The sequence below is a fragment of the Caretta caretta genome, chromosome 12 (genome assembly GCF_965140235.1).
Source record: "Caretta caretta isolate rCarCar2 chromosome 12, rCarCar1.hap1, whole genome shotgun sequence".
NCBI lineage: Eukaryota > Metazoa > Chordata > Testudines > Cheloniidae > Caretta > Caretta caretta.
In genome coordinates, this window is record NC_134217.1 from 43,216,561 (window position 1) to 43,240,506 (window position 23,946).

Genomic DNA, 23,946 nt, shown 5'->3' on the forward strand with positions numbered 1-23,946 from the left:
GAGCTGTGGAATAAGTAGGCAGGTTTCTGGGCAAGTTCCTGACACCAGATGTGCTTTAGTCATACAGAAGAGGGTCATCCCTAAAGATGTAAGAGGAGGAGGATTTTGCTGGGCTTTCTTTTCTTGACAGTGTCATGGCACCATGAGTTTTGTTTCTGTAAACGGTGTTGTTTGGTAAGGTGAATAGGTGATTGAGACCTGGTTTTTATAAGAATGCATTTTGCCAGCAGGGTTTTGAAAGTGTAGGACATACCAGCATTGGCTCTGTTTTTATAGCTTGTTCTATCTTCCTGATTCAGAACCTACAGTCTGCTCTCCTGCAATGTGGTAATGAGATCTAGGATAATAATGTCAGGCTATATCTGAACAATTGGATTAAAGGAAGCCCTGGGTATAGGACAAAGATTGGTGTAACATACATTGGACCATGTGACCAAATGTTAGCCAATTCCCCAGGGACAGCCCTTGTACTCCTAGCAAGGTTTAACAGATTGCTTTTGGCTTTTCTCACAATCAGCACTTTGTAGTTAATATTTTAAAATGTTTGGAAAACGCAACATAACGAAAGTTAAAGGTGTTACCTTTAAGTGGACTAAATTTAAAAAATTAATATTGGGAAGTTTTCTCCTAGTTTCCTTTCTCTGTCATTGACCTGATGATGAGAATACTTTGCACTGTTCTGGAGCTTGCCTTGTTTTTAGAATAGGAGATTTCAACTAGGAAGCAAAACTGGGAAAGAAGACTTGTTGATAAAGCAGCTACTATATGAGGGGTGGGCAAACTTTTGGGCCTGAGGGCCACTGGGTATGGAAATTGTATGGTGGGCCATGAATGCTCACATAATTGGGGGTTGGGGTGTGGGAGGGAGTGAGGGCTCCAGCTGGGGGTATGGGCTCTGGGGTGGGACCAGAAATTAGGAGTTCAGGGTGTGGGAGGGGGCTCCGGCCTGGGGCAGGGGATTGGGATGTGGGAGGGGGTCAGGGGTGCAGGCTCTGGGCGGCACTTACCTCAAGCAGCTTCCGGATGCAGTGGCATGTCCCCTCTCCAGCTCCGACTCGGAGGCACAGCCAGGTGGCTCTGTGCATTGCCCAGTCTGCAGACACCGCCCCTGCAGTTCCCATTGGCCCCATTTGCTGGCCAGTGGGAGCTGCGGGGGCAGCACTTGTGGCGGGAGCAGCGTGTGGAGCATCCTGGCTGTCCCTACACGTAGGAGCCAGAGAGGGGACATGCCACTGCTTCCGGGAGCTGTGCTTTGCAAGCCCCCGACCCTGCTTCCTGGCAGGAGCTCAAGGGATGGATTAAAACGTCTAAAGGGCTGGATGCAGCCCCTGGGCCATAGTTTGCCCACCCCTGTACTATATGCCCACTGTTTCCTTCTTTCTTTTGGTAAGAGTAACTATTGACAAAATCTGAGTAGGAATAAGACCTTCTCCTTCTCTGTCTGTCATCTGTCTGTTGCTATGAGGCATAGCTCCAGTTGTCCTGAGTGGTGTGCAAATGTAGAAAATTTCTTTAATTTGCAGTTGTTGGTAATAGCATTATTATTAACCCTTTTCATTCTGAAACATGTACCCAGTTTTGAAATCTTGGATCTTCCACTACTAGTGCAGAAATTATATTGATGCCAAGGATGTAAGATTTTTTCCTTTTGGTGACTATTCTAGGTCTTTATTAAAACCTCACCAGGAAGAAGTTGGTGTATGGATTTATGTTTAATTAGAACATGCTATACAGTTTTCTTTTAAATGGGCTTTTTCAACAGGATATTCCAGTTAATACTATAATTTGTGTGTGTGTGTTTTTTCTTGGTATAAAGCCATCACATAGTTCTAAATTGTTGTGGTGGAATTTGTATGTCATTTAAAATCTAACCTGAGACACAATGGAGTCACATCTGCTTGCTATACTGCCCTGGATTACTTTGTGGATGTTGCTTTTTTTCCTCTCCTGTTGGTTCTGCAGAGCTGATACAGTTATGGGAGAGTGAGCTGGATTATTTTGTGGCTCAGTCATCATCATCCGAGTTGTTAACTAAATTATGATTGCAGAATGTGTGTCACTTGTGGTGTCACAGAACACAAAAGACTTTTAGATTCCAGGTTGAAACTGCAGAGCTAGCAGGTGGAAAAATCATCTTTTGGCTTATAAATTGAGCAAATTTGCTCTGGAAGTCATTAAGACACAGTAAACTGGGACCTCAAGATACTTTTATTACTATATCACTTATCAGTATATAATCACATTTTAAGAAATAATATTATCTACTTCTTTTGCAAGTCTGATTTTTCTCCTTCTTTTCACTTTGTCTTCTCATCTCCCTCTTGCACCTTTCTTTTGTCTCTTGGGCTAGAGTTGCACCAAAACCTTAGATATTCACTTCTGTGAATTATGCCTGAGCTTTTGCTTCTCAGGCATGCTGATCTTACTTTTCCTGTTCTTAAATTCTTTATTTTTGCATCTAGAATCTCTCCAAAACATACAAACCATGTTTGTTTGTTTGTTAGCAGAGAATTCTGCTTGATAGCCATTTTAACAATTTTTCCTTTTTTCTTGCTTAACAGACCTTAGAGTAGAATGAATAATGAATATTATAGGCCTATCTGGGGCTGTGAGATGATAGATGAATTAGAGATTTATACATTAATTAATAGAAATGACATCCCAGAGTCAAAATCAGCAGAGACCACAACAAACATTAGTAGAATGTTTCCCTTGAAAATTCCTTCTCAAACACAGTGTTCTACCATTTTCTGACAAAGTCAGGTTGAAGACATCTAAGTCCATCTGACATTACATTATCCTCCCTGCAGTCTTTTGTACTCTTTGCTTTATATTCTGCTGCATTGGGATCCCTGTAGGCTCTTGTGTTCCATATCAAGTGAGTGTGTAGTTTGTGTTACTTGTTTGAAAGTGTTCAGCAGTGGAAGAGTGTTTCTAATAACCAAATGTTTCTTCTTGAGTGTATGCATATGTAGTGTATATTAGAAAAACTCCCTCAGCTCTTTGCAGAGAATTTTTTCCAAAGAAGTCAGTTTAAACATGTTCTTTCAGGCTTTCTGCACCAAGAAATGAGCGAGTACTCAAAAGTGTGTTGATCAAACATAACACATTCTTGAAGAATCCCTGAAAACACATTGCACAAGTTTCCTTGCATGGAAGGAAACAAATCGACTTTAAAATTAAATGATCTGATCAGAACAGATCTCTCACAGACTTGATTTCATTACAGCTTGGTGGAAACATAAATATTTGGTGATTAATTTGAGGTGAGAGATAGTAAAAGGAATGATTTTTACTGCAGACAGAGATGGGATTGGCACTCCTCTTGTCCATAATAGTTAAGTGAATTTTCTGGTTTCCTTCTTTCCCAAACCCATATCTGGTAGGAGGAACTTTCCATTAACTGTTCAGAAGACTTGAATGGAAGTAGAGTACCAGCAATAATCTACTGCTGTGGGAACCCTTGGGAGGGGTGGGTGAAAAACTTGTACCTCCTCACCGCCCTTAAACTGCTTAGTTTTAAAATCTACAGGTGGGCAAACAGGACAGAGTCCAACCAGAGGAAAAACCATCTTGACTCTGCTTCCTAACATGAAGATGAATGCCTGACTCAACCACACTAAGGGGGTGGGGAGTCTTGAAGAATGGAGTAGTACCAAGGTATTAGAATTTTAAGAGGGCAAACTTCGAGAAATTAAGAAACCTGATGCAATGGAAAGAAATATTAAAAAGCATGAATGTGGTAAGACGGGAAGAACCTAAATATACCATAATAATTAAATTGCAACAGTTTATAATTTCTTTGATAAAGAAAAATACAGGGAACAAGAAGTGACTGATGGAGTACAAAGAGGCCTTTATCTGGAATGAAGATGGGGAAGAGAAACAAACAAAAATATTCAGAATCAGTTATGATTTATATGGAAAAGAGGGGAAGCAATAAAGCAGGCTGAGTAAACTCTGCCAAAGAGCTGAAGAGGAATAAAAGAGATATTACTTGCATTGTATATCAGTGTGTGAGGGTTGTGGGATGGGGGCAAGAAGAGAACTCCATTAATAAAAGGAGAGTCAGCGAGAAGTCTAAAATGGTTGAGCTACTGAACTGACTGTATAAATGGTTCTTTAACAAGAAAAGAAAGAAAAGTGGTACAGGCAATTAAAAAGTAATGAAGACTTTTCAAATAAAGATGTGGGATAAATCAGTTAAGAGAATATAGGAAAATTGACAATATACAGGTTTCAGAGGAACAGCCGTGTTAGTCTGTATTCGCAAAAAGAAAAGGAGTACTTGTGGCACCTTAGAGACTAACCAATTTATTTGAGCATGAGCTTTCGTGAGCTACAGCTCACTTCATCAGATGTTTACCGTGGAAACTGCAGCAGACTTTATATACACACAGAAATCATGAAACAATACCTCCTCCCACCCCACTGTCCTGCTGGTAATAGCTTATCTAAAGTGATCAACAGGTGGGCCATTTCCAGCACAAATCCAGGTTTTCTCACCCTCCGCCCCGCACACACAAATTCACTCTCCTGCTGGTGCTAGCCCATCCAAAGTGACAACTCTTTACATAATCAAGTCGGGCTATTTCCTGCATAGATCAAGGTTTTCTCACATCCCCCCCACCCCCATACACACACAAACTCACTCTCCTGCTGGTAATAGCTCATCTAAACTGACCATTCTCCAGGTTTAAATCCAAGTTCAACCAGAACATCTGGGGGGGGGGGGGTAGGAAAAAACAAGAGGAAACAGGCTACCTTGCATAATGACTTAGCCACTCCCAGTCTCTATTTAAGCCTAAATTAATAGTATCCAATTTGCAAATGAATTCCAATTCAGCAGTTTCTCGCTGGAGTCTGGAAATCCACCATGATTTCAACAATTTCCATCCCACCACCAACCTCAGCCTGGTCCAGTCCACACAAGAGATCCACTTCCTGGACACTACAGTGCTAATAAACAATGGCCACATAAACACCACCCTATACCGGAAACCTACTGACCGCTATTCCTACCTGCATGCCTCCAGCTTTCACCCTGACCACACCACACGATCCATCGTCTACAGCCAAGCTCTGCGATACAACCGCATTTGCTCCAACCCCTCAGACAGAGACAAACACCTACAAGATCTCTGTCAAGCTTTCTTACAACTACAATACCCACCTGCAGAAGTAAAGAAACAGATTGATAGAGCCAGAAGAGTTCCCAGAAGTTACCTACTACAGGACAGGCCTAACAAAGAAAATAACAGAACGCCACTAGCGGTCACCTTCAGCCCCCAACTAAAACCCCTCCAACGCATTATTAAGGATCTACAACCTATCCTAAAGGATGACCCAACACTCTCACAAGTCTTGGGAGACAGGCCAGTCCTTGCCTACAGACAGCCCCGCAACCTGAAGCAAATACTCACCAACAACCACATACCACACAACAGAACCACTAACCCAGGAACTTATCCTTGCAACAAAGCCCGTTGCCAATTGTGCCCACATATCTATTCAGGGGACACCATCACAGGGCCTAATAACATCAGCCACACTATCAGAGGCTCGTTCACCTGCACATCCACCAATGTGATATATGCCATCATGTGCCAGCAATGCCCCTCTGCCATGTACATTGGTCAAACTGGACAGTCTCTACGTAAAAGAATAAATGGACACAAATCAGATGTCAAGAATTATAACATTCATAAACCAGTCGGAGAACACTTCAATCTCTCTGGTCACGCAATCACAGACATGAAGGTCGCTATCTTAAAACAAAAAAACTTCAAATCCAGACTCCAGCGAGAAACTGCTGAATTGGAATTCATTTGCAAATTGGATACTATTAATTTAGGCTTAAATAGAGACTGGGAGTGGCTAAGTCATTATGCAAGGTAGCCTGTTTCCTCTTGTTTTTTCCTACCCCCCCCCCCGAACTTGGATTTAAACCTGGAGAATGGTCAGTTTAGATGAGCTATTACCAGCAGGAGAGTGAGTTTGTGTGTGTATGGGGGTGGGGGGGATGTGAGAAAACCTTGATCTATGCAGGAAATAGCCCGACTTGATTATGTAAAGAGTTGTCACTTTGGATGGGCTAGCACCAGCAGGAGAGTGAATTTGTGTGGGGGGGTGGAGGGTGAGAAAACCTGGATTTGTGCTGGAAATGGCCCACCTGTTGATCACTTTAGATAAGCTATTACCAGCAGGACAGTGGGGTGGGAGGAGGTATTGTTTCATGATTTCTGTGTGTATATAAAGTCTGCTGCAGTTTCCACGGTAAACATCTGATGAAGTGAGCTGTAGCTCACGAAAGCTCATGCTCAAATAAATTGGTTAGTCTCTAAGGTGCCACAAGTACTCCTTTTCTTTTTGACAATATACAGACTGCTGGTTCCAGGTGACCTATATCTCATGATGTGAAGAAAATTAGTTAATGGAATTTAGCAAAAACACTGGCAATTATATTTGAAAAGTAACAGAGAACTGGAGAAGTATCAAAGGATTGGAAAAAAGCAAATGTGGTATTGATCTTCAGAAATGGATGAAAGAATGATCCTAGCAATTACCATCTGGTTAGTATTACTTCAGCATCTAGTAAAATTTTGGGGCTGGGGGATAGTGATAGAAACAAATCTGTAACTATCTAGGGGATGAGGGAACCATATGCAATAAACAATATGGGTTTATAAGTAACAAATTCTGTCAGACAGACTTCATCAGTGATCTTGAAGAGGGTAAACAGCATGGGTGAGATTTTTCAGCCCTGCTATGGCCCCTGTACACCAGGTAAAGGGGTTGGAGCAGTGTAAAGGGGTTCTAAAGCATACCTGGCTACAGAAGACCCTCATGAGACACAACATAAGGAATGTGGCTGAGTGTGGGACGGCATTTTGGAGAGCAGGGAGTGGGGGGGACTTTGGGCAATACTGCTGGGGGTTTCTCCAGCCCCACCTAGCAGCCAAAAATTGAAAGGGTGGGGGCAAAGGTGGTATAAAGCTACCATAAGGCCTCATGGCTGGGAGTTCAGTGCTAAGCCTCTTTGCACTGAATAATTATGGGCGCCTAAAAATAAGAAACAAGACAAATTTGGAGGCATTTTAGTCATTTTTGTGAGTCTGCACTAAAGTACAGTTCTACTCTAAAAGGGATTGTGTGAAAATGGCACTTCCTTATTCAGGAGATCTGCTGTCCTGTGTATTTAAAGTCAGCTCTGCGACTTTACTGATTAATAAAGCACTGCAACTTACTTTACTTGCTTAGACTTGCAGAGGAAAGACTGAATGAGCTGGATTCTATTCTATTTTTGTGTATCCTCAACAGAATCATTTGTTAAATTGTAGTTAAGTCACAGCTGTGCAAACCCATGAAGGTAGTAGGTTGCACAGGTGTAAGTGAAGCAGAATTTGGCTTGCAGAATATTTTTATATTTTAGCACCTAAAAATGTGGTAGGTGCCACATCAAAAAAAAAAAAGTAGACAGAGCTCCTATCAGGGACTGTTAGTGTCAGATATGGTGCAGTAAGTGAGGAGAGGGGAGAGGTGATGAGGGAGGCAATAAGATAAGTTACTTACACATGTGAGGCATGTGCCTGTCTTGATGATTCTATTGTTTAGTTTTCTTCCCCTTCTTTCTCACTGGCAAGGTGGCAGAAAGGACTTTTTAGGAGGGACTTGAAGTGACAGATATGTCTAAGAGAACAGGTTTGAGATGGGCATTCAGAACACAAGGTTTTGAATGTTTATTATTGATAATGATACTCAAGAATAAAAGATTGTGGGGTGAGTTTGAGGCACTGGCAGCTAGAAAAACATCTGAAAAAATGTGATCTGGTAGTCATTGAGAGATAATAAACATAGATCTCCACAATGCTATTTTTAAAGTCACTTTTCTGAGTAGAAGTGCATTTAAGGCTGGAAAAAATGATTTATATAGAAAGAAGGAAAGAATTAAGTATATTTAACTTGCCAAAATTAATGAACTGAAAGGTGGTTGTTCCAATCTGCAAGCATTTCAAGAGTGTAAACGCCAAGGTAGGGAGAGCATTTATTTAGAATGGGGACAAAGAGGTGCAACTGGGAGCTATGGATTTAAAATATAACAAAATTTTAGACTTAATATCAGGAAATGTGTCCTATCAGAGTGATTTATTAGACTGTAGAAAAGTTTGTGAGGGAAATGTGGAAAGGCCCATTGACCGTGTCAATTAAAATTGCACCGGAGAACGTACCTCAGGGAATTCTGCACTAAAAAGGAAATGGACAAGATTAGCTAATAAACCTTTTCCCTTTCTAGAGTGAAATCCTGGCCCCACTGAAGTGATTTTTGTTTTGTTTTGTTTTTTAAAGTTTTGCTATTGACTTTAGTGGGGCTGGGTTTGCACCATTAGCTCTATGGTATCAGGCTGTCCATTCTATCTCATGGCGTTGTCTCATAAAGTAACTGCATAGTATATTCAAATAATAAGTTCATATTTTCCTGTTCATGCAGTTTAAGTTACTGAACTGTTGTAAAAAGAAAAGGAGTACTTGTGGCACCTTAGAGACTAACAAATTTATCTGAGCATAAGCTTTCGTGAGCTACAGCTCTCACAAAAGCTTATGCTCAAATAAATTTGTTAGTCTCTAAGGTGCCACAAGTACTCCTTTTCTTTTTGCAAATACAGACTAACATGGCGGCTGCTACTCTGAACTGTTGTAGTTTTCTTTGAGTTAATGAAATACCTGAGAAACCTCTGTTTAGCCTCCTTCCCCACTTTGTTGGTTGTGGACTTGTGTGTTCGAAACTCTATGGATCCACTCAGATGGAGTAGCCAGATTTACACAAGTGCATTGAAAATGCATTTTTCACTGCAGTTTTACAACCATAACAATGAAATATACAAAATTCCATTCACTTCCTGATTTTGGCCAGTCCATTGCCCTAGATATTCTGAAGGTATTTTGTTTATTATTATTTTAATACGGTGCTAAGCCTTGTTTTGAATGTTATAGAGAAAATCTTGCTCCTCACTGTGTTAACACAATATCTCCCCAATATTGTATTCAAATTGACTCATGCACACATCTGTAGCTGTACCCCCTCACCCAGTCTGTATGCAGAGTGATTTCAATGGACAGTGGGCCTCTGGAAAGAAGACAACAGAATTTAAAATTGTGTGCTTAATCTAATGATACCAAAGATAATGTGATCTAGATGGGTTGCTGATACAATTCAATTTGAAATATGTCCTTTCCTTCTAGCTAGAAACAGAAGCTCATATATTGTGTATTCTCTTAAAGATCTATATTCACACTCATAATGAAACCTAGAGAATTCAGTGTCACTTGTTAAAGGGAAATTAGATTTGGGGTATTTCCTCTGGGATATGGAGGAGACCACGGGCAACAACTTTCTTGGCGCTGCAAGAAAACAGTGGGCTGTGCATGAGATTTGTGGCAGCACATGTAGAGATGTTGTAGGAATATAGTACAGTGTGGGGGCAGATTTGTTGCAGTTAATCATACTTATTTGTCCCATGTCAATAGTGTCTGTTGAATATTCTAATTTATGATCAAAGTTACTGGCCCTGTAGTTACTACTAAAATCAGAGGACCTGAATGTGTATTGTGACAAATCCTCCAAGATCACTAGAAGGCAGTGTGATGAATCTGCTAAGGGTGAATCTCCTGCTGCTCTTGACTGGAGGAGGATAGCTCAGGCAGGAGGAAAAGGTTCCATGGCAGCTGGAATCCTGAGACGGCAGTAGAGGTTCCTAGTGGCTGCTCAGGGTGATTTAGCTGCGGTTTCTGAAGGTGCTTGTGTCCTGTTGGTCACCAAATGAAATTAATAGGCAGCAGGTTTAAAACAAACAAAAGGAAGTATTTTTTCACATAGCGCACAGTCAACCTGTGGAACTCCTTGCCAGAGGATGGTGTGAAGGCCAAGACTATAACAGGGTTCAAAAAAGAACTAGATAAGTTCATGGAGGATAGGTCCATCAATGGCTATTGGCAGGGATGGTATCCCTGCCCTCTGTTTTCCAGAAGCTGGGAATGGGTGACGGGATGGATCACTTGATTTCCCATTCTGTTTATTCCCTCTGGGGCACCTGGCACTGTCCATTGTTGGAAGACAGGAAACTGGGCTAGATGGACCTTTGGTCTGACCCAGTATGGCCGTTCTTATGTTAGTGTAGATAGACTAGTTCTTTTCTGAGTGGCTGCAGATATGAATTCCACACAGGTGTGCTTGTGCCAATGGCACCAGACTTGGAGACTTTCCCCCCACGGCAGTACCCGTGTGCGTGTGGCGGCAGAGGGCGGCACATGTACCTTCACTTCCTTGTGGCCACTCCTAAGGTAACATAAGGGTGGTGGTGCCCCAACCTCCCCTCAGATCCTTCTTACTGCCAGTGACCTTAGAGCTCCATATGTGGGAGTCTCCTCCTCATGCATATTTTCTCTGTGTCACACTTGTGTCTCTGGGACTTCTTCTGTAAACAGTTTAATAGTTAGTACCCATGGTCTAGTATAATTTCGAGCTAGTTAGTTTTTATAGTAATTTGTAGTACTGAGCCCCATGTGGGATGCAGCATTCTCTGGGCTTCAAACATTGCCCATCGTGTGGGGTCTCTATCCCCAACAGTGACCCCCATACTAGCTGCTTGCTGTGTCTAGGTGAAGGTCACAGTAAGGAGAGATGTAACCTCTGTTGATCCTTCAAAAAGGGAATGCAGATTGCAAGAGACCGTAATCTGTTGGGACAGCCTATGAGGCTTGTATTGGCACTGGGACCCACTTCAGCCAGTAGGACTAGCTGCCCTTAACCCTCTTCCACATTGTTTGTGGTAGCGAACAGAACCCTGGACTCTGATTCTTCCCTGAAAAGGGAAAGCTGTTGATCTGCATTCCCTTAGGTACCTTGGAAGAGGATCTCAAAATCGGATTGGGGATGTTCAGGAGAGATTCATCATCCTCTTCATCAAAGATGGGCTCAAAACATCCATAAGATTCAGGTCAAAGGCGTGGGATAGAGCTGAGCTGTGTCACCAGTTTCGTTTTTGTGCAGGTCACGGTCCAGGTTCAATGACTGATGGAGACTGGGTCTCGTGTAAATGTTCCCTCCAATCCCTCTATTTCCACAAGTCATTCACAAACTGAAACAGGAAAATGTGAAGTTTATCCTCATTTCACAGGCCCAGCCAAGGCAGTGCTGGTTTTTGGATTTCCTCAATCTTTCAGTTCATCCTCCTCACACTCTGTCTCTTCTCCCAGACTTCCTCTTGCAACTGAACAGTCGAACACTGCATCTGGACTCAGGTACCCTCCACCTCACAGCTTGGCATCTGGGTGGCTAGACCAAGAAGAAGAGCATACTGTGTAGTGGTTAAGGAGATCCTCCTCAATAATGGAAAGCAATCAGTGATATCTGCTTATCTGACCAAGTGGAAAGGGTTTTCCATCTGGTCCACTAGTTGTGGGATACAACCTTCGACAGCAAAGATCCAAGACATCCCAGAGTATCTTCGACACCTGAAGTAACCAGGCCTGTCTTTCAGTTCCATGAGAATGCACTTGCAGAGATCTTAGCTATCCACCCTCCAGTCCAGGGACGATTGGTATTTTCCAATCCTGTGATTCTTAGATTTCTTAAAGGTGTGACTTGTCGCTTCCCACCATCAAGGATTTGATGTCCTCTTGGGACCTCAGTATCATACTAGAAGCTCTAACGGGCCCACCATTTGAGTCTACGGCAACTTGTTCTTGGCCTCCGCTAAGTCAAAAGATTGCTTTCCTTATAGCCATAACATTGGCTAGGAGAACATTTGAGCTGCAAGCATTTTTTTGTTTTTTTTCAATATCTTCATAAATGATCTGGAGGATGGTGTGGATTGCACCCTCAGCAAGTCTGCAGATAACACTAAACTGGGAGGAGAGATAAATAAGCTGGAGGGTAGGGATAGGATACAGAGGGACCTAGACAAATTGGAGGATTGGGCCAAAAGAAATCTGATGAAGTTCAACAAGGACAGGTGCAGAGTCCTGCACTTAGGACAGAAGAACCCAATGCACCACTACAGACTAGGGACTGAATGGCTAGGCAGCAGTTCTGCAGAAAAGGACCTAGGGGGTTACAGTGGACGAGAAGCTGGATATGAGTCAGCAGTGTGCCCTTGTTGCCAAGAAGGCCAATGGCATTTTGGGCTGTATAAGTAGGGGCATTGCCAGCAGATCGAGGGACGTGATCGTTCCCCTCTATTGGACATTGGTGAGGCCTCATCTGGAGTACTATGTCCAGTTTTGGGCCCCACACTACAAGAAGGATGTGGAAAAATTGGAGAGAGTCCAGCGGAGGGCAACAAAAGTGATTAGGGGACTGGAACACATGACTTATGAGGAGAGGCTGAGGGAACTGGGGATGTTTAGTCTACGGAAGAGAAGAATGAGGGGGGATTTGATAGCTGCTTTCAACTACCTGAAAGGGGGTTCCAAAGAGGATGGCTCTAGACTGTTCTCAGTGGTAGCAGATGACAGAACAAGAAGTAATGGTCTCAAGTTGCAGTGGGGGAGATTTAGGTTGGATATTAGGAAAAACGTTTTCACTAGGAGGGTGGTGAAACACTGGAATGCGTTACCTAGGGAGGTGGTGGAATCTCCTTCCTTAGAAGTTTTTAAGGTCAGGCTTGACAAAGCCCTGGGATGATTTAATTGGGGATCGGTCCTGCTTTGAGCAGGGGGTTGGACTAGATGACCTCCTGAGGTCCCTTCCAACCCTGATATTTTATGATTCATTGATGGTGGGTCCTCCTTATACAATGTTCTTCAAAGTAGCTTTACGACCATACCTGAAGTTTTTACCTTGGACCAGCTTTTCATTTAAACCAGGCAGTATATCTTCTGGTCTTCTTCCCAAACCTGCATGCTAGCAGAGACTAGGAATGTCTGTGACTTAGGCCTGGTCTACACTACAAGTTTATGTCGAATTTAGCAGTGTTAAATTGAATTAACTTTGTACCCATCCACACAACGAAGCCATTTTTGTTGACATAAAGGGCTCTTAAAATCTATTTCTGTACTCCTCCCCGATGAGGGGATTAGCACTGAAATCGACATCGCCATTTCAAATTAGGGTTAGAGTGGACGCAATTAGACGGTATTGACCTCCGGGAGCTATCCCACAGTGCACCTTTATGACCGTTCTGGACAGCACTCTGAACTCGGATGCACTGGCCAGGTGTACAGGAAAAGCCTCGGGAACTTTTGAATCTCATTTCCTGTTTGGCCAGGGGAGCTCATCAGCACAGGTGACCATGCAGTCCCAGAATCGAAAAAGAGCTCCAGCATGCACCAAATGGGAGGTACTGGATCTGATCGTTGAATGGGGAGACGAATCTGTGCTATCAGAACTACGTTCCAAAAGACGAAATGCCAAAACATTTCAAAAAATCTCCAAGGCCATGAGGGACAGAGGCTACATCAGGGACACAACACAGTGCTGTGTGAAACTTAAGAAGCTCGGACAAACATATCAGAAAACCAAAGAATCGAATGGATGCTCCGGGACAGAGCCCCAGACATGCCGTTTCTACGCTGAGCTGCATGCCATTCTAGGGGGGGCCTCCACCCCTACCCCACCCCGTCCATGGACTCTGATGATGGGGTACTCTCTGCCATGCTTGAGGATTTTGCGGACGGGGAAGTTGAGGAGGAGGAGCTTGAGGAGAGCACACAGCACACCATTCTCCCCGACAGCCAGGATCTTTTTGTCACCCTGACTGAAATACCCTCCCAACCCAACCAAGCCAGAGCAGGGACCTCTGGTGAGTGTACCGTTTTAAATATAATACATGTTTTAAAAGCAAGTGTTTTTTAATGATTAATTTGCCTTGAGGACTTGGGATGGATTCGTGGCCAGTACAGCTACTGGAAAAGTCTGTTAGTGTGTCTGGGGATGGAGCGGAAATCCTCCAGGGACATCTCGATGAAGCTCTTCTGGAGGTACTCTAAAAGCCTTTGCAGAAGGTTTCTGGGGAGAGCAGCCTTATTCCGTCCTCCATGGTAGGACACTTTACTTGCTACTAGCATGGTGTGGTAATCTGGTATCACTGTATGACAAAGCTTGGCAGCGTATGGTCCTGGTGTTTGCTCTTATTCAAGCAACATCCGTTCTTTATCTCTCTGTGTTATCCTCAGGAGAGTGATATCGTTCATGGTAACTTGGTTGAAATAAGGGAATTTAATTAAGGGGACATTCAGAGGTGGCCGTTCCTACTGGGCTGTTTGCCTGTGGCTGAAAAGAAATCCGCCCCGCAGTTAGCCAAGCAGGCGGGGGGGGGGGGGAAGACATTGGAGCTGAGCTGTTCGTGTTTGGCTGGCAGTGATCTTCCCTGATACCAACCATGCGGTGGGGGGAGGGGTAAAACGATCATTCCAGAGAATTGGATCGGGGGATGGTTAGTTTGGTTTCTGCTGCTGCACGTTAACATGAAAACCACAGCACTAAATGGTCAACTCAACGGGCTTTGCTTGGTATGGGAAAGGAGGGCGCTGCTGTTATGAAGGTTGCAGAAGCCAAAAGACTATGGCTTACCATGGCCGTCTGTAAGCCGAATTCTGTTGCCCGGCCCTGCGTGTGTGATTTCTAACTCAGGCACTCAATATAAGATGCAAAATGCAACCTTATACCGAAATCACATGTGCTATGTAATGTGAATAGTATTGTTTACCGTGAAAGAGTATAGCCATTGTTCTGTAAAATGTATCTTTTTAAATACTTCTTTAAATACTTTAAATATATTTTTTCCTCCCGCAACTGCAAATGTTTCAAGCCTCCCTCCTTCGTCCCAAAGGCTATCTCAAATAAGGCAGTTTAAAAAAATGCACACGCGATTAAATGTTCTCTGAGCTCATGCAGTTGTCCAGCACTGACAGAGCTCAGCAGAATGTGTGGAGGGATGCAGTAGCACAGTACAGGAAAGTGGCCAAGGAACGTGAGGACAGGAGGGACGATCGAGATGAGAGGTGGCGGCAAGATCAGAGGAGGCAGGATGCAACGCTGGGGCTACTGCGGGATCAAACGCCATGCTCTGGCGTCTGGTGGAGGTTCAGGAACAGCAGCAGGATCACAGACTGCCGCTGCAGCCCCTGCTTAACCGCCCTCCCTCCTCCCCAAGTTCCATAGCCTCCTCACATAGATGCCCAAGAAGCTCCGGGCACCCAACCACTCCACCCCAGTGGACAACCCAAGCAACAGAAGGCGGTCATTCAACAGGTTTTGAAGTGACCTTTTCCTACCCTCCTCCCACACCCCACCTGGGCTACCTTGTGAGTTATCTCCCTATTTTTGTAATCAATTAATAAAGAATACATGGTTTTTAAACGATAGTGACTTTATTTCCTTTGCAAGCAAGCTGTGATCGAAGAGGGGAGGGCAGGTGGCTTACAGGGAATTAGAGTCAACGAAGGGGGCGGGTTTTCATCAGGAAGAAACAAACAGAAGTGTCACACGGTACCCTGGCCAGTCATGAAACTGGTTTTCAAAGCTTCTCTGATGCGCAGCGCTTCCTGCTGTGCTCTTCTAATCACCCTGGTGTCTGGCTGTGTGTATTCAGCAGCCAGGCGATTTGCCTCAACCTCCCACCCCGCCATAAACGTCTCCCCCTTCCTCTCACAGATATTATGGAGCACACAGCAAGCAGCAATAACAATGGGAATATTGGTTTCTCTGAGGTCTGAGCAAGTGAGTAAACTGCGCCAGCGACCCTTTAAACGTCCAAATGCACATTCTACCACCATTCTGCACTTGCTCAGCCTATAGTTGAACAGCTCCTTACTACTGTCCAGGCTGCCTGTGTACGGCTTCATGAGCCAGGGCTTTAAGGGGTAGGCTGGGTCCCCAAGGATAACTATAGGCATTTCAACATCCCCAACAGTTATTTGCTGGTCTGGGAAGTAAATCCCTTCCTGCAGCTGTTTAAACAGACCAGAGTTCCTGAAGATGCGAGTGTCATGAACCTTTGCTGGCCATCCCACATTGATGTTGGTGAAACGTCCCTTGTGATCCACCAGTGCTTGCAGCACCATTGAAAAGTACCCCTTGCGGTTTATGTACTCGCCGGCTTGGTGCTCAGGTGCCAAGGTAGGGATATGGGTTCCATCTATGGCACCACCACAGTTAAGGAATCCCATTGCAGCAAAGCCATCTAGTATGACCTGCACATTTTCCAGACTCTCTACCCTTGATAGCAGCAGCTCAATGATTGCGTTGGCTACTTGCATCACAGCAGCCCTCACAGTAGATTTGCCCACTTCAAATTGATTACTGACTGACCGGTAGCTGTCTGGCATTGCAAGCTTCCACAGGGCTATTGCCTCTTGCTTCTCAACTGTGAGGGCTGCTCTCATCTTGGTATTCTTGCGCCTCAGGGCAGGGGAAAGCAAGTCACAAAGTTCCATGGAAGTGCCCTTATGCATGTAAAAGTTTCGGAGCCACTGGGAATCATCCCAAACCTGCAACACTAACCAGTCTGTGCTTGTTTCCCGAGCCCAGAATCGGTGTTCCACAGCATGAGCCTGCCCCATTAACACCATGATCTCCAACTTGCCGGGGACCGCGGTTTTAGAGAAATCTGTGTCCATGTCCTCATCACTCTCGTCACCGCGCTGCTGTCGCCTCCTTGCCTGGTTTTTCAGGTTCTGGTTCTGCATAAACTGCACGATAATGCGTGAGGTGTTTACAATGTTCGTAACTGCTGTGGTGAACTGAACGATCTCCATGCTTGCCGCGCTATGGCATCTGCTCAGGTAATCCAGGGAAAAGGGCGCGAAATGATTGTCTGCCGTTGCTTTCACGGAGGGAGGGTTGACTGACAACACTTACCCATAACCACCCGCGACAAATTTTTGGCCCCATCAGGCATTGGGAGCTCAGCCCAGAATTCCTATGGGCAGCTGGGACTACAGGAACTGTGGGATAGCTACCCACAGTGCACTGCTCGGAATATCGATGCTTGCCACAGTACTGTGGATGTACACCGCCGAATTAATGTGCTTAGTGTGGATGCATGCACTTGACTTTATACAATCTGTTCCCAAAACAGACTTCTGTAAAATTGGAGTAATTTTGTAGTGTAGACAAGGTTAGAGATTAGGAGAGTGCTGGTTTTTTATCTGGACAGGTCCAAGTCCTTCAGTCTCCTTGCCTTTTTGTGTCCTATACAGATCACATGAAAGGCTTGACAGCGTCAGAACAAAATCTCTCTCACTGGACCAACCTCTTGCATTACAGTGCCATATGATGTAGCCAATATTCCTCTTCTTCAAAGACTCTTACCCCCATTCTACAAGGGCCCAGGCTCCATCAATTGCTTTCCTCAAGGATGCTCCCATTCTGGACATCTGTAGGGCTGCTATTTGGTCCTCAGTACATACATTTGTTCAGCATAATGCAGTCACAATGGCCTCTGGGTCAGATGTGAACTTTGGCAAAGTTGTATTTTAATCATTGTTCAAGTAGACTCTGAACCCACCTCCAAACAGTACTTCTTGGGACTCATCTGAGTGGAGTACACATCTGCAATCACTTGAAGAAGTTGAAATGGTTACGTACTTGTTCTGTAACTTGTTCTTTGAGATGTGAGTGCAGACATGTATTCCACAATCAATCCTCCATCCTCTTTCCAAGGGAGTCATAGAATCATAGAATATAAGGGTTGGAAGGGACCCCAGAAGGTCATCTAGTCCAACCCCCTGCTCGAAGCAGGACCAATTCCCAGTTAAATCATCCCAGCCAGGGCTTTGTCAAGCCTGACCTTAAAAACCTCTAAGGAAGGAGATTCTACCACCTCCCTAGGTAACGCATTCCAGTGTTTCACCACCCTCATAGTGAAAAAGTTTTTCCTAATATCCAATCTAAACCTCCCCCACTGCAGCTTGAGACCATTACTCCTCGTTCTGTCATGTGCTACCATTGAGAACAGTCTAGAGCCATCCTCTTTGGAACCCCCTTTCAGGTAGTTGAAAGCAGCTACCAAATCCCCCCTCATTCTTCTCTTCTGCAGGCTAAACAATCCCAGCTCCCTCAGCCTCTCCTCATAACTCATGTGTTCCAGACCCCTAATCATTTTTGTTGCCCTTCGCTGGACTCTCTCCAATTTATCCACATCCTTCTTGAAGTGTGGGGCCCAAAACTGGACACAGTACTCCAGATGAGGCCTCACCAATGTCGAATAGAGGGGAACGATCACGTCCCTCGATCTTTAGCTACTCACTCCGGTGCAAAGGAACTGAGGGGTATTGGGGTGGTGCTGCCCTTATATTGTCTTGGAAGAGGCCATAGGAGGCATAGGGCATGGGATCCATGAGGAGGTGTAGGGCACATGCATCACACTGATGGGTACTGCTGTGGGGGAAAAGGTTTCCAACTAGTGCATTCATCACAGATGCACCTGAGTGCAATACGTCTGAACCCACATCCCAAAGAACAACAGTTACAGAACTGCTAAGTAACCATTTTTATACCATACCTGATTCTGTGACACCAGTTTCTCTCCAGCAGTGGAAATGGACCTAGTTCAAGACCCCATTATTGAGTATTGTTTTGCTGAGGTGAAACAGAACCCTTACAAAGAGCTAGGCTTGTGGAATATTCAGGTTCTGAGGTAAACCTAGAAAAGTTAAGAAATTCTTAAGAAAAAGTTAAGTATACTTCTTAAATATGACATGTGGGGGGAGGAGCAGGGGGGAGCTTAGTTATACATCCTTTCTTTATAGGTTATGTCTATGGAATAGAGTTACCAAGGTTAATATAACTGACCTCTGTATTTCCAGTAAACATAAGGAGAATATAAGGTCTTTCATGAGATATGGCATCACATACTTTTTTAAAGGCATTTATTACGTAAAACAACTGCAACTGGCTTCTACACAGCTTCAGTACCAGCCTTTGTCTTTGCTGTTTACCAGGAACCACATGTGGTCTGGATCTCTCTAAAGTTATAATGTCTTCTGCAGTTTCCACAGTATGCATCCGATGAAGTGAGCTGTAGCTCATGAAAGCTTATGCTCAAATAAATTGGTTAGTCTCTAAGGTGCCACAAGTACTCCTTTTCTAAAGCATACAGAGACATCCAGCGACTGAATAATATATGGCAAATAAACATATAATTAAATATGTAGGTAACAACACAACTGCCATCATCTGTCCTTTTTAAAGCTTCAGGTGGAAACCAGTTCTAGGTCATATCCCTTTCAGCAGCATTAAGATATCTAGACACTGGATTTGGTCATTGCTCCACACAAACAAAGTTTAAAAAACAGTTATCTGTCATTATACAACAGGCTGAAGAAATGCAGGTTTTATCTCTGAAGAAAACAGTAAAGCAGTCAACACAGAAAAGTAGCTAAATACATAATCCACGTGTCTGAATTAATCACTGTGGTGGAGATGAGGAATTGTTTTCTGAATGTCAACTTTTATATGATGAGCCCTTATAAAAGTTTAGGCTTCCCCACCACTGTAATCGTTCCTACACTTGTTGAGAGGGATATGGCACTTAAAAGGCCAGGAGTCCAGACAGTAGTTTTTCCCAAATAACAGCAGTTTCTTGTGAAGTTAAGTGGTGTACTGCACATTTGGATAAAAAGAGAAATGGAAAGAAATATACAACTTGCTTCAAACAGGAGATATTACCTACGGATCAAGACTGAACCCTTCGTGGTGTCGTCAAGGCAGTCCAGATTTCATACGGGTATTTTATAAGTGGGAACTATGGAAGACTGCATTAGAAGAAAATGGCTTACGAATCAGCTGACAAATGGTGGAATACATGCAATGCTTCATTGAGAGGGACAACAAGAAGTCAATAAAACTAGATGGCACAGGGTTAAAGACCATGCAACAGTTTAAATACTTCAGTGTTGAGCTGTGATGGGAATGTGGATGCGGGTGTTAGGAGCTGCATGAAGAGCTCTTTGCGTAACTGGAGGGAGTTGACAGGAATTCTCTGCAATAAAAATATGCCAAGTAAACTAAAGAGCAAAGTATGTAAGATCATGCTTAGGCCAGCCATGACATATAGGTTGGAATGCTGGCTAATGAGAAAAAGAGAAGAACAACTACTTCACACTGCCAAAATGAGAATGCTCAGGTGGATGCTGGGTAAGAGGAGAGCTCATAGGCTACACAATGAAATAGTATGAATCATAGTGCTCCCAGAATAGCTGAAGGAGTATCAACTGAGATGGCTGGGTCATGTGAAACAATGAGATGTGGGATATATTGGTCAGAGTACAAAAGCTAGTAGTCACAGGACAAAGGCCTAGAAAAAATGTGATTTGAGACACTGAAGTAAGACATCAAGGTTGATGGCTGCTTGGAAGATGCACTTGACAAGAATGCTGGGAGGCGAAGAGCAAGAGCTGTCAAAACCTGACTGAAGGGTGTGATGCTACATGATTGAAATATGACCATGTATATCATTGATATTGCTACTGTTAGACAATCGCAACAAATCTTGTACCAAGTATATCATGTAAGGTGTCAATGGAAAAGTTATTCGCTAAAGATGATTATCCTGTTTAATCGTTTTGTATCTGAAGTGATGAATATTGGCTATATATCTGTATCACCATTGTGTTTGTTCCTGGGGTAACACCCACAAAGTAGTTTACATCCAGTCTAGCCAGCATATTGTGAGTGGACTATTCAAGTTGCTGGGCCATCAAAGACACTTAACTCTCACAGTGGGCCATGGAAGAAACTCATTCCGCCCAGATGGCTCTTCCTGCCGATGCCTTAGCCTCCAAGTGGCCAGTGGCTGCCCCTGTGAGTCAGTAAGCCATGTAAAAGCATGTGACCCTGAACTCCATATTGTGCCAGTAATTTTCCACAAACTGTGTTGTGGGCTTTTGTTTGGGACAGTAAAATTCCAGGCACGTGGCAGAGGGTATAAAAGACCCTGTAAACATATTCATGGTGCCTCTTCTCTGCTCTGATTCTCTGGACTGTGGACTTACATCTAAAATGAGCATTGTGATCTATGGACTGAGGAGCTTCCAATCTTTTGGAAGTTGCCAGAGACTGTACAAGCCAGCCATCTGAAACATCACTGCTACACACCTGATATAAGAACTTTGCAATGATTATATGTGTGGCTGGTCTCTTGGGATCAGATGAACCCTTCGTTTGATGAAACTGGTTTTCAATAACCACTCATCATAGAGTCTAGTGTCTGGGTGGTGAAATAAGGGCTGTAATGCCTAAGGAGATTGCATTTTTGACTTCTTGTTAACCAATGTGGTGAGACAGAAGTTTACTTTTGTTACTGGCTTTGTATAATCTAATGATAGATTAACCGCCAGTGTGGGGTGAGTTTGCCCTATTTCTCAGCAGTTTGTCCTGAATCTGACATTCTCAGCTGTTGAACCACTGCTAAGCCAGCACTCTGATCACTTAAACACCAATTAATTCGCCTGGGTGGACCTGACTCTCCCGAATTGGCAGATTAGAATGGGCTGGGGAGGACTGAAGAGGTAATTAGCCCATTAGTGCAGAGGGTAGAGGGCTGCACAGGAAGGAAATACTGGGAGAGAGGCAGGCTAGAGACCTGAGGAGGAACTGATATTGTAAATTCTGTGGTGGATGGATCAGTAAAGGTGGTGGGAATTCAATTTAAGTAAACTAAATGGTGGTATTTAATACTTGAACGTCTCCAAACACTCTGTGTAAACAGAGGACAGGACAGGAGCAGGACCTTGCCCTGTCACACTCTAAGAGAGGAGAAATTGAAGAAGACTAAAAGAGAAAAACAAATGTGTAACTTTAGTAATAAGTCAGTGCATCCCAGACTCTCTCTCTGTTTCTGCTTTATTTGCAAAACCTGAACCATCCTCTGCAATGGACTGTGAAGCAGAACCTCTTCACCCACTCCAGCTTTTCCACAGCTTCATTTTCTGCTCTTAAGGGATATCCTCCTTAGCAATCCAAATGACCAAGGGTCATGTGTGCTGAGCTAATGCCAATGTTAAACATTTTCCTTTCTGCCAGATCTCAAAGCTCTCAGCAAAAGCCTGTCAGTGCCAGAGCCTTCCAACACCAACCTCCTTCCCAAAAGCCAGCTGCAACAAAAGAACAAATGTTTGTTTTTAAGGCTCTTTGTTTACCCAGTCAGGGTTAAACTGGCTTCTATCTCTGAGGTTCTGCTGATGTGTCGTAATATCTTAAGGCACCTGCTTTGAAAGTCCTGGTTCAGAGATCCACTGTAACAAGGTTTCCTAAACTGTGGTACACATACCCCGGTACTGAACTATGGAGTTCGTAAGTAATCTAATTGCTATGGTAGTTGCTGCTGGGGCACCAAGAGGTGCACAGGCAAAGCTGGATTAGCACCAAAAAAACCCTGCATTTTTACTGGACTCTCTTGTTCTAGTGTTTTGGATTTTTTCCCCTTGAATGATGTAGCCAGAGGGCCAAGTCACTGCAATAACCAAACCAGGCTGGAAGGTCAAGCGAGCCAACATGAATGAGGGGAAGCTGAGGCAGAAGCTAGCCCAAAGCCAGACCAGGTTGACAGCACTGCTACGGTGCCTTAGAAAAACTATAGTGAGCACAGTGTTTCACCATAGTACATCCTGTTAGGTTTCTATCAAGCTTTTCTTGACCAGTGCAGACACAGCCTAACCATACCATAAACTGGTTTACAAAGCTGTTAATTAGGCTGGTTTCTGCACTGTTTATTCCTAAATGTTAAATTACAGACTGTGGGACTGGCCCATTTAGATACCTAGTGATTTCCCGTTTGGAAGAGGAGTCCTTTTCTTCACAGCTACTAGAACAATACTAGTTCTTTATGTTTCCGCCAGGTGTCCCAATACTCGCTGTCCAAAGTTGGATATCTAGTACTTCAGTCCAAACTTCATTACATGATTGTGCAAACCTCTTTTTAGAGTATCAGGAGAGATCACTGCTTCTTATTACCACCTCTTTTTAAAAGACTCAGTCTCTAGTTGGTGCACGTAGCAAGTCTGCATAACCATGTGTTCCTGTCACAGTTATCTTCGTTCTTCTGTCCCTAGTCCCTTCGTTTGTCTCTCACGCTTGTTGTTGTGCCTTGTCTTTAGGTTGTAAGCTATTTGTGGCTGGGACTGTCTCATACTATGTGTGTATATAGCACCTAATACAAGAGGGCCCTGGTCTGGTTGGGGCATTTGCATGCAACTGTCAAATAGATATTCATGATAATTTACAGATGAGCTACTTTTTGCCTTTACAGATGAAGGTGGGGCTTCTCCAGTCCTACATAATGGACCTGAGTGACCAGAATAGTGTCTTAGTTCAGACGATGGAAAAGCTGGAGAGAGAGTCTGAGTGGAAGGTGGCTACGCTAGAGGCAGAGCTTCAGGTACTGTTTGCTATACATGGATGTACCAAAGAAAGTGTGTGTTGTGCTCCTCTGTTTGCAGAGCATTCTGTAAACCTGCCTAACAATGCCTATGGGACTACTTATCTCTTTCTCTTTTAATGCTACAGTATATGTGTGTGTTATGAGAAACTTCCTTTCTAGGCTTGGTCTTTGATGAGTTAACTACAGTGCCTTGACTGGACCTACTTTTCCTTTTAATCTTCACCCCATCCTGCTCCAGTTATTTTGCATACTGTATGTGTAACAAAATATGAGAATGGGGTCTGGTTTGGGTGATGGTTTATGCTTTTAACTATTTTCAACATTTCATATATTTTGGGGTGTATATGGTTGTCCCAGATTTTTCATGCTAAAATATAAAATGCAGACGACACCAAGCTAGGAGAGATTGCAAGCACTTTGGAGGACAGGATTAGAATTCAAAAAGACTTGACAAATTGGAGAATTGGTCTGAAATCAACAAGATGAAATTCAATAAAGATAAATGCTAAGTACTTAACTTAGGAAGGAAAAATAAAATGCACCATTACAACATGGGGAATAACTA

The 23,946-nt window shown here is 43.6% G+C and overlaps 1 protein-coding gene across 15 annotated transcripts in view; it reads left to right on the forward strand.

The window, feature by feature from the left end:
- PMFBP1 (polyamine modulated factor 1 binding protein 1) overlaps positions 1-23,946 on the forward strand; it is a 360,702-nt gene that overhangs the window by 71,490 nt on the left and 265,266 nt on the right. For 13 of the 15 annotated variants that reach the window (XR_012664618.1, XM_048816955.2, XM_075118503.1 and 10 more), the window contains exon 3: positions 23,250-23,378. Coding sequence is in view for 13 of the 15 variants with exons in the window: in XM_048816955.2 (XP_048672912.2) it covers positions 23,250-23,378 (129 nt within the window). In the remaining 2 variants the exon portion in view is untranslated. Of the gene's footprint in view, positions 1-16,544; positions 16,783-23,249; positions 23,379-23,946 lie in introns of those variants that run through there. The other 2 variants (XM_075118508.1, XM_075118512.1) reach the window with 2 other exon arrangements.